The sequence below is a fragment of the Pinus tabuliformis genome, chromosome 1_2 (assembly GCF_031772625.1).
Source record: "Pinus tabuliformis cultivar Carrire ecotype Pingquan chromosome 1_2, CPIR1, whole genome shotgun sequence".
NCBI lineage: Eukaryota > Viridiplantae > Streptophyta > Pinopsida > Pinales > Pinaceae > Pinus > Pinus tabuliformis.
The window spans coordinates 430585741-430597036 of NC_142298.1; the positions used below are offsets into that span (position 1 = coordinate 430585741).

Here is an 11296-nt window from a genome sequence, read left to right on the forward strand (position 1 = left end):
GATTGGTCAATTAACCTGATGATCATTGAGTTTGAATAAAGTCCCACTGTTTAACTGACCTTCCACTAGTTCCTAAAAAAGTTGGAATTAGTTTAACTAAAAACAACCTAAGATAACTGACCTTGATTGCTACAAATTAGAAATCACACATGCATCACTGAACTCTAACTCTTCCAACTCGAACTTACTGAGTGAACTAGGAGACACAAGCCATGTCACAAGAGTTAACATCATCCAAGTTGTCTGCTAGTGTGGAAATTCGATTTTCTCAATTTAATCAAGGCAAAATCAAATTGAGAATTTATTGCTGCAATTTTCAACACTTCTAGTTGTAGTAACTCTGTTAGTCTTCACTCAACTTTGCTAAAATCCATCAATCCTGTTATGATAGCAATGTGGAGTCTGGGGACTATGAATTCCATGGGCCTTATAGTTTCCTGCCCATATACCAACTAGAATGGAGTTTGACATGTAAGCTTCTTTGATATAGTCTGGTAGGCCTATAACACTGCAAGAATGCTTCGGTCCTAGTTGTCCCTATTTAAGTTACATACCTTCATCAATGCATTCTCTATAATTTTGTTGAAGGCCTCAACTATGAGATTTACCTATGGATGGTATGGTGTGCTCTTTTGATGGTGCACCTGGAACTCTTTTGTCAATAGTTCAATAGTCAAATTTAGGAAGTGAGTCCCCTGGTCACTCATAATGAATTTAGGACATTCAAAGCGGGTGACGACATTCTCAAATAAAATTTTGGCTATGGTCTCTACACTAAAATATTTGACAAGTGTGGCTTTGGCCCATTGAATCAAATAATCCATCATAGTGAAAATATATCGTGCTCTACTTCTCTTTGTTGGTGGATTAATTAGCCTAATAAAATCTATGGCCCACTTATCAAAGGGTTATAAAATTATCTATGGATGGAGTGGAATCTCATCTTATCATGAATTTTTTCCCACTCCCTAGTACACATCACAGTTGTGACATAACTCCTTTGCATTGAGGTGGAATATTGGCCATAATAGACCTGTATGCAAAATATTTTACGCGGTTGCTTTTCTTGCATGGTACCCTCCAACCACTTCTTCATGTGCCTCTGTTAATATGGCTAGTCTCTCAGGCTCCAATACACATCGAAAAATTATTCCATATATTCCGAAATTGCATAGACATCCTATGATGAGTTGATACTCTATAATCTTAACTACTAGTTACGCCGTAAGGCATTTCCCTTTGAAATGAATTGCCCCAGCTGCTGCCGTGTCCTATTGTTGACCATGGATTTGTGGTGTTAGATGATTGAATGAATTGTGATCGTTGATCCAACACTGATCCAAAACTGAACGGTTAATGAGGAAGCGGGACGGACGCACCGCCAGCGAGCCATTCATTTCTCAGCTGACATGTGCTTGGCTCGCATTGCCAACAAGGGCTCTGCCTGGACTCGAGCTCTGAACCTCCGCCTCATGTGCAAAAAAAGACCATCATGATGATGAAGCAGAAGAAATCCTCCCTCATAACGCTCGCGAGAAAAATGAAATCGACATCTTTCCATCGAAAATGTTGTAACTTCTTAGGTAGGAGCGGGAGCGGCCGAGGCCTTGAAATGCGAAGTTAGAAGTCTTGAATTCCTGCAGCCATGGCAGAATAGGTATTCCAACTCTATTCCTTCAAGGTTTTTTATGGTTTGTTTTATGTATTTTTGATTTTTTAGGGTTTCCGCGGAAGAACAAGCAAGTTTCTGGAGTGGAGAAGATTTTGGTTTACTGAGCTCTTTCAGATTCATGTCGTTTTATGGTAGCTGTTGTTTTTCTTACATTTGTTTGGCCCACAATATCCAGTTTTTATTAAGGAAACCCTTCTTTTTCATCCTATCTCTCTTCCTATGAAAAACGTGGGATTGAGGCTTAAGCTATTTGCAGCGGTTTTGTTTTGTATGACTCTAGCGGTGATCAAGGTGACATACATTGCAATTACTAGTTATTTCACATTGAACTGCTGTCTGCCCTATTTAGAAAGTGAGAAGGTTGCGTTGTTTGTGGACAACATTCTGCATAGTCCCTCGTTCTGGCTATATGCAATAAGGCAAGGATCTAGGGCTTTAGTCGTTGGGGCATTCACTCCTTGCTGAGATTCACTTGAAATAGGTCTAATGTAGGGATTTCTTTCATTGGCAAAGTTTTGTATGGTGTTTGTTTTTGTGTGGAATGGTTCAACGCATTGATTAATGGCCCAGATTTGATAAGTGTTTATTGGTTAGACCCTCAGTAATCTGGGGTGTAGAATGGCCAAAAGCCATTTTTGGTCCCTTGTTAGTTTGGCTTGTAGGATTCGCGTTAGACTGTTTGGTCCTTATTTGGAAACTTTTGGAAATAACATAAATTAGTAGACAAAGTTTCCATGATGCCAACTTTACTAGGATCTTGTTAATAATAAAAGCAAGATATTCCAATGTGTTGGTGCCTTAAGCTGGTCTTTTTTTCTCTAGTTGTCTTACGAATGGCCAGCTCAGGATTTGCCCAAGACTTTTAATTTTTTTAAACAATGGGGATTTGAGTTTAGACTTTAGTACTTTTATCAAATAGGGTTCTTGATTTTGTCAAGGTTCTTTTGCGTGTTTGGAGTTGCAAGCTCATGTTAAAGCTATTAATCTCAATGCAGGGTATGGGTATATATGTAATATTGGGATAGGCTCTCCGATCATCAATTCTATTATTCTATCGCTATGCTCAAATATTGGTAGATGGGTTTATTTATAAAAAGCAGTTAACCATAACAAGCCCTTTTAATAGAAGCCAAATGCCTTTTTCCAATATTCTATGCCACTCTGAAGCTTGTATTTGTGGGTGAAGAGTGAAAACGTTGTTGTTAGTATTGTCATTGTTATCAACTAATGGGACATCTCTGATACAAATTCCTTGTATTGTTTTCATAGATTGAGAGAGCTTTTCTAAAGCAACCAAAAGTCTTTCTCAGGTAATCATATTGCATTATTATTTGATTTTATTTCATATTTAGAATCTTTTGATTTGCTTCTCTTTTGATCCTTAATTTATATTGTTGCAGTTCTAAGAAGTCTGGGAAGGGGAAACGTCGTGGAAAAGGTGGCAACAGGTTTTGGAAGAATGTGGGTCTTGGATTCAAGACCCCCAAAGAAGCTATTCAAGGTATGGTGATTAAATTCTGGGCAGATTTGATTATTGCGATATATTTTGTTTGTATATATTATTGTGCATTTAATTGTTGTTTCTATTAAATTATCCATTTGAATGCCAAAATGCTTCCTTGTAGCAAGGTTGCACGAGTAAGAAGACACATCAGGTATAGAAATGGTGTAGTTGTTATGAATTCCCAAAATATTGTTTGTTAGTATGGGGGTATGGTTGAATGAACTCATAATGGTTGAGATCATATTTTCTCTACTAACAACATATATTGGGAACTCGATGGGACAAGAATGCTTGATTGTGGCAACAAACATCTTGTGACTATCTTAGTGCTACCCATTACTTGGAGACATTTTAGTTTCCTATGTGGGCATCGACCATCTTGGTGTTTCTCCCGAGAAGACTGAAATTCCATTTGACATAAGCCATGAGTTTATTTTCCATTTTATCCCCCAATAGTAACAAAATATATCTTCTATGTTCTTTCTTGCTTTAGTCTATTGAAAGGATTACTTCCTCCGAAAATTACCAATACCGGATAACAGCTTCAGTCACATCTTTTAAAGGAAATATGCTGGAAGATATTATGCTTCAAGCAGTGCTTAGAAGATGCTGCTAGCTTAACTTGTCAGAAGAGCTGTAATGGTAATTTCAAGTCGAAATTATATAGCACACTGATTAGAAAATGCTGCTAGAATAACTTGTCAGAAGATCTGTAATGGTAATTTAAAGTCGAAATTATATAGCATACTGATTGGTTCTTGTGATGCTCCTAAAGCTGACTGATTTAAGTACCATTGCCAAGTCTTTCACTGTTTGCATTAATCAAGCTAACTACAGAGAAAATATAATAGAGTCACAAATAAAAGCTTAGCCCGTATGCTCGCTGTCAAAGACAATTAACATTCCCATAGAAAAAAAAGGAATCAATAGTTCCAGTGGCTTAACCAACAGCTAAGCCCACTTCAAAATTCTAGCCTGCCTGTGAATCTGTTTACAACAGAGCTCGACAAATTTCTATAGCAGGCATAAAAATCTCAACAGGCCATTCACAAGCTTCATGAATACGCTATTGTATTGCTTGCTTGCTTGGTCATCTAAGGGGTTGAGGGTTCTATATAGTCTGTAATCATGCAGAACAAAATAATCCTATGCATACTATATTTATGCAACAACCTCATGATCATATTACAGATAGAGGACAACAAAATAATACCATGCATACTAGTAGTTATGTAGCAATCTCCTGATGCTCATATTACAGATAGAAGGCAATAAAATTTTCATCTTTCCAAAAAAGGTGGAATATGGGCCTATTATAGTCTGATAGCTTGGTCTTTCCTTCATCTGCTCGAAGTAATATATAAGACGAGGATGCTTCCAAAAATACTCTTTGTCCAACTTCAAAACCTCTATTCTGGCAAGCACAGGGATAAATGCACAATCTGCCACAGAAAACTCAGCTCCAGCCAAAAACTCTGTGTTTGTAAGCTGTTTCTCAGCCTCATTGAGTAGCCTTATAAGTTCATTCGTGTTTGAAGCCAAAGCCTCCTGATCCTTCAACATTTCCTCCATGGCATGCATGGTTTGAAGTTTGTTGTGATATTTTTCTGCCAAATCAGGATTTTCCACAAGACGAGTAATGACAACTTGCCTTTTGAATTTGCTAAAAAAATGAATAGCGTGATCACTTGGACACTGATTTAGTATAAAGAGTTTCGAGTCCCATGAATCAATGATAAGTGTTTACTAGTTAGACCCTCAGTACTCTGGGGTGTAGAATGGCCAAAAGCTATTTTTGGTCCCTTGTTAGTTTCGCTTGTAGGATTCGCGTTATACTGTTTGGTCCTTATTTGGAAACTTTTGGAAATAAAATAAATTAGTAGACAAAGTTTCCATGATGCCAAATTTATTAGGATCTTGTTAATAATAAAAACAAGATATTCCAATCTGTTGGTGCCTTGAGCTGGTCTTTTTTTCCCCAATTGTCTTACGAACGGCCAGCTCACGATTTGCCCTAGACTTTTAATTTTTTTAAACAATGGGGATTTGAGTTTAGACTATAGTACTTTTATCAAACGGGGTTCTTGATTTTGTCATGGTTCTTTTGCGTGTTTGGAGTTGCAAGCTCATGTTAAAGCTATTAATCTCAATGCAGGGTATGGGTATATATGTAATATTGGGATAGGCTCTCCGATCATCCATTCTATTATTCTATCGCTATGCTCAAATATTGGTAGATGGGTTTATTTATAAAAAAGTAGTTAACCATAACAAGCCCTTTTAATAGAAGCCAAATGCCTTTTTCCAATATTCTATGCCACTCTGAAGCTTGTATTTGTGGGTGAACAGTGAAAACGTTGTTGTTAGTATTGTCATTGTTATCAACTAATGGGACATCTCTGATACAAATTCCTTGTATTGTTTTCATAGACTGAGAGAGCTTTTCTAAAGCAACCAAAAGTCTTTCTCAGGTAATCATATTGTAGTATTATTTGATTTTATTTCATGTTTAGAATCTTGATTTGCTTCTCTTTTGATCCTTAATTTATATTGTTGCAGTTCTAAGAAGTCTGGGAAGGGGAAACGTCTTGGAAAAGGTGGCAACAGGTTTTGGAAGAATGTGGGTCTTGGCTTCAAGACCCCCAAAGAAGCTATTCAAGGTATGGTGATTAAATTCTGGGCAGATTTGATTATTGTGATATATTTTGTTTGTATATATTATTGTACATTTAATTGTTGTTTCTATTAAATTATCCATTTGAATGCCAAAATGCTTCCTTGTAGCAAGGTTGCACGAGTAAGAAGACACACCAGGTATATAAATGGTGTAGTTGTTATGAATTCCCAAAATATTGTTTGTTAGTATGGGGGTATGGTTGAATGAACTCATAATGGTTGAGATCATATCTGCTCTACTAACAACATATATTGGGAACTCGATGGGACAAGAATGCTTGATTGTGGCAACGAACATCTTGTGACTATCTTAGTGCTACCCATTACTTGGAGACATTTTAGTTTCCTATGTGGGCATCGACCATCTTGGTGTCTCTCCTGAGAAGACTGAAATGCCATTTGACTTAAAAGGATTACTTCCTCCGAAAATTACCAATACCAGATAACAGCTTCAGTCACATATTTTAAAGGAAATATGCTGGAAGATATTATGCTTCAAGCAGTGCTTAGAAGATGCTGCTAGCTTAACTTGTCAGAAGAGCTGTAATGGTAATTTCAAGTCGAAATTATATAGCATACTGATTAGAAAATGCTGCTAGAATAACTTGTCAGAAGATCTGTAATGGTAATTTAAAGTCGAAATTATATAGCATACTGATTGGTTCTTGTGATGCTCCTAAAGCTGACTGATTTAAGTACCATTGCTAAGTCTTTCACTGTTTTCATTAATCAAGCTAACTACAGAGAAAATATAACAGAGTCACAAATAAAAGCTTAGCCCGTATGCTCGCTTTCAAAGACAATTAACATTCCCATAGAAAAAAAAGGAATCAATAGTTCTAGTGGCTTAACCAACAGCTAAGCCCACTTCAAAATTCTAGCCTGCCTGTGAATCTGTTTACAACAGAGCTCGCCAAATTTCTATAGCAGGCATAAAAATCTCAATAGGCCCTTCACAAGCTTCATGGCTATGCTATTGTATTGCTTGCTTGCTTGGTCATCTAAGGGGTTGAAGGTTATATATAGTCTGTAATCATGCAGAACAAAATAATCCTATGCATACTATATTTATGCAACAACCTCATGATCATATTACAGATAGAGGACAAAATAATAATACCATGCATATTAGTAGTTATGTAGCAATCTCCTGATGCTCATATTATAGATAGAAGGCAATAAAATTTTCATCTTTCCAAAAAAGGTGGAATATGGGCCTATTACAGTCTGATAGCTTGGTCTTTCCTTCATCTGCTCGAAGTAATATATAAGACAAGGATGCTTCCGAAAATACTCTTTGTCCAACTTCAAAACCTCTATTCTAGCAAGCACAGGGATAAATGCACAATCTGCCACAGAAAACTCAGCTCCAGCCAAAAACTCTGTTTTTGTAAGCTGTTTCTCAGCCTCATTGAGTAGCCTTATAAGTTCATTCGTGTTTGAAGCCAAAGCCTCCTGATCCTTCAACATTTCCTCCATGGCATGCATGGTTTGAAGTTTGTTGTGATATTTTTTTGCCAAATCAGGATTTTCCACAAGACGAGTAATGACAACTTGCCTTTTGAATTTGCTAAAAAAATGAATAGCGTGATCACTTGGACACTGATTTAGTGTAAAGAGTTTCGAGTCCCATGAATCAATGATAAGTGTTTACTGGTTAGACCCTCAGTAATCTGGGGTGTAGAATGGCCAAAAGCTATTTTTGGTCCCTTGTTAGTTTGGCTTGTAGGATTCACGTTAGACTGTTTGGTCCTTATTTGGAAACTTTTGGAAATAACATAAATTAGTAGACAAAGTTTCCATGATGCCAACTTTATTAGGATCTTGTTAATAATAAAAACAAGATATTCCAATGTGTTGGTGCCTTGAGCTGGTCTTTTTTTCTCCAATTGTCTTACGAACGGCCAGCTCAGGATTTGCCCTAGACTTTTAATTTTTTTAAACAATGGGGATTTGAGTTTAAACTTTAGTACTTTTATCAAACAGGGTTCTTGATTTTGTCATGGTTCTTTTGTGTGTTTGGAGTTGCAAGCTCATGTTAAAGCTATTAATCTCAATGCAGGGTATGGGTATATATGTAATATTGGGATAGGCTCTCCGATCATCCATTCTATTATTCTATCGCTATGCTCAAATATTGGTAGATGGGTTTATTTATAAAAAAGCAGTTAACCATAACAAGCCCTTTTAATAGAAGCCAAACGCCTTTTTCCAATATTCTATGCCACTCTGAAGCTTGTATTTGTGGGTGAACAGTGAAAACGTTGTTGTTAGTATTGTCATTGTTATCAACTAATGGGACATCTCTGATACAAATTCCTTGTATTGTTTTCATAGACTGAGAGAGCTTTTCTAAAGCAACCAAAAGTCTTTCTCAGGTAATCATATTGCAGTATTATTTGATTTTATTTCATGTTTAGAATCTTTTGATTTGCTTCTCTTTTGATCCTTAATTTATATTGTTGTAGTTCTAAGAAGTCTGGGAAGGGGAAACGTCCTAGAAAAGGTGGCAACAGGTTTTGGAAGAATGTGGGTCTTGGCTTCAAGACCCCCAAAGAAGCTATTCAAGGTATGGTGATTAAATTCTGGGAAGATTTGATTATTGCGATATATTTTGTTTGTATATATTATTGTGCATTTAATTGTTGTTTCTATTAAATTATCCATTTGAATGCCAAAATGCTTCCTTGTAGCAAGGTTGCACGAGTAAGAAGACACACCAGGTATAGAAATGGTGTAGTTGTTATGAATTCCCAAAATATTGTCTGTTAGTATGGGGGTATGGTTGAATGAACTCATAATGGTTGAGATCATATCTGCTCTACTAACAACATATATTGGGAACTCGATGGGACAAGAATGCTTGATTGTGGCAACGAACATCTTGTGACTATCTTAGTGCCACCCATTACTTGGAGACTTAGTTTCCTATGTGGGCATCGACCATCTTGGTGTTTCTCTCGAGAAGACTGAAGCTGCATGCCACCTGCATGCAAGGAAATTACCATGATTCCACCCATAAGACTGAAAATTATCACTGTCTGGAAAGCAGGGATCGTGGTGCCATTTGAAATGTCTTTGTGCTTGCCAATTTAAATGTAACTTACTTGATCCATGTGTATTGGACTCTGGAGAAAATTCTAACACTGCCTTTTAGTTGTTTCCCATAAATACATTTGAGGTTGAAATACATTTTAAGTCTTCATATTTAAGATTGAAAATTGACTCCATCATGATAAAAACACAATTAAACCTGTAAACAAGAGCCCTTTATAATTTAGTATAGATTGGAACAGACTTCTCATGCCCAATACGTGCATCGATCACTTACCAGGCTCACACTATGTTGTAGATCTTCAACTATCAATCCATATGAATTAATTGAATGCAGAATCACATTTCTTTCTTATTGTTTACCAGAATATATAGTGTCTGTGAAGTCAGGGAAGTAGCTGCTATGATTCAAAAATAGCTATATGATGAATCATCCAAATTGATACAATAAAAAGCCTTTTTGTAGGATGTTTTGAATTCTTTGAACACACGTTCTGTAGGTATCTGTAGCTGAAGAGCCCCTGTTTAGTAAGAACGTTAGTGGTAAAAGTAGCATGCCAGGTATGGAAGTACTTTTTGAGTACCAAATTCTAATAGCATAAGTAATGATGCAACAGTCTTGTCTAAAGCTCTTACAATATATCTTATGTTCTAAGACACCTTTTGAGCATTTTCAAAGAAGATAGGAACTCTCTTCATCATAGGTTTGCCAACAAAACCAACTTGCAACAGTTTTATCTCTTGCGTTTACAATATATCTTGTGTTCTAAGACACCTTTTGAGCATTTTCAAAGAAAGTAGGAACTCCCTCCATCATAGGTTTGCCAACATAACCAACTTCTACTATCTGGTCAATCAGTGCCAAGGCAATTAATTAAATTCACTACCAGCAGGGAACTTAGCAAGAAATCATTAACTGCAAAGATAACCCCATGCTTGCCTTGTATCAGCTGTGGCCAACAAACAATCATTCCAGATGCAGGAAAATCATCTGCGGGGTTACTGTCATAAAAATAATACGGACTCGGTTTTCACTTTTAATTATTTCTTTATAGAGAAAGATGGTATTCTTTACAGACTCGATTTTCGATTTTAATTATTTCTTTACAGAGAAAGATGGTATTCTTTATAGACTCCGTTTTTCATATCCGATCTTACCTGAAAGATTCAAAGCTTTGGAACTAATTTCAAGAAGCTATGATACTCGGTGCTGAGAGGCAGTTGAATGATCATTGCCCTAGTGTTTTTATTTTTAATATTATCTATATGCACTGATTAATTTTTTTCTTTTTCCATCATCGTTAACATATGATAATAAGAGCAAAATTAAGAATCTTAAGAATAATCAAGATGTCATTCTTATGATTAGTTTTCGATTTTTCTTGATTCTGATACATGAACTAGAAGTTGTGCAATCATCTTGGTTTTATTTATTTATTTATTATTTTATTTTTATCTATAATTTTTATTTTGGTCTTTCGGTTTCCACTGTTTCATGCAAATATTGTCCGATTGGTGCATATTATTTTATATTGCTGCAGTCTTTCTCAACTAGATTTTCAATACCCATATTTGTCCGTTATATGTTTTTGGGTCTTTCTCCACTGGATTGTGTGAACTAGGTTTTCTTGGTTTTTATGTAGGGACCTACATCGACAAGAAGTGCCCTTTCACTGGTACTATTTCAATAAGAGGTCGTATATTAGCTGGAACATGTTACAGTGCTAAGATGACACGGACAATTATTGTCCGTAGGGACTATCTCCATTTTGTCAAGAAATATCAGAGGTAACTAGAGAACATTATAGTGAATTGCAATTATATTTCTATACAGTTCCATTTAAGTAGTAATTTTTAAATGTCTGCATACTTAACAGATATGAAAAGAGACATTCGAACATACCAGCCCATATTTCACCCTGTTTCCATGTCAAAGAAGGGGATCATGTTATCATTGGGCAATGCAGGTAAATCTATTTATGGGAATATCCACTAAAATCTGTGACTCTTTTTTGTGTTTTTATTGGTTGTTAACATTTTATATGATTTTCTTGTATCAGGCCCTTGTCCAAGACTGTAAGGTTTAATGTTCTGAAGGTGATTCTTGCGGGTTTTAGCAGTGGTTCTACAAAGAAAGCCTTCACTGCAATATGAATCTGCTTTTTTTTTCTTCCATTAAGTGTGATAGAGTGGGCTTCGACAGAGTTGAGGGTTACTTACTATTTTATCATTTGGTCAAAATTAATTGTGTTAGTTTAATCCTTCTTTTGGTTACTGTGTTGAATTTTGAAGATGTACGACACATGTTTACTCTTTGGTAGTTGAAAGTCCACCGTTCTTGGATACTTTTGTTTTGGTTTTAGCATCCAGTAAACCTTTGAAGGCATATT

The 11296-nt window shown here is 36.1% G+C and overlaps 1 protein-coding gene and 2 pseudogenes across 1 annotated transcript; 1 reads left to right on the plus strand and 2 right to left on the minus strand.

The window, feature by feature from the left end:
• Window positions 1–4397: 4397 nt before the first annotated feature.
• Window positions 4398–4910, minus strand: LOC149206199 (glutathione S-transferase TCHQD pseudogene; annotated as a pseudogene).
• A 361-nt stretch (window positions 4911–5271) lies between these two features.
• LOC149206200 (small ribosomal subunit protein uS17-like) lies at window positions 5272–11060 on the plus strand. Its single transcript, XM_089397625.1, has 7 exons — window positions 5272–5338; window positions 5736–5836; window positions 8190–8230; window positions 8321–8421; window positions 10550–10694; window positions 10784–10873; window positions 10967–11060. Exons 1-7 carry the CDS (start codon window positions 5272–5274, stop codon window positions 11058–11060), a joined length of 639 nt encoding a protein of 212 aa, XP_089253751.1.
• On the minus strand, window positions 6981–7493 carry LOC149206201 (glutathione S-transferase TCHQD pseudogene; annotated as a pseudogene).
• Window positions 11061–11296: the final 236 nt, after the last annotated feature.

What these genes read in the sequence shown, in the direction of transcription:
- LOC149206200 (XM_089397625.1), top strand. Translation starts at nt 5,272, where the DNA reads ATGGTTCTTTTGCGTGTTTGGAGTTGCAAGCTCATGTTAAAGCTATTA. An exon ending in AATCTCAATGCAGGGTATGG is followed by an intron (nt 5,339 to 5,735) that starts GTATATATGTAA and finishes ATATTGTTGCAG; the next exon opens with TTCTAAGAAGTCTGGGAAGG. An exon ending in TTTGTCAAGAAATATCAGAG is followed by an intron (nt 10,695 to 10,783) that starts GTAACTAGAGAA and finishes CATACTTAACAG; the next exon opens with ATATGAAAAGAGACATTCGA.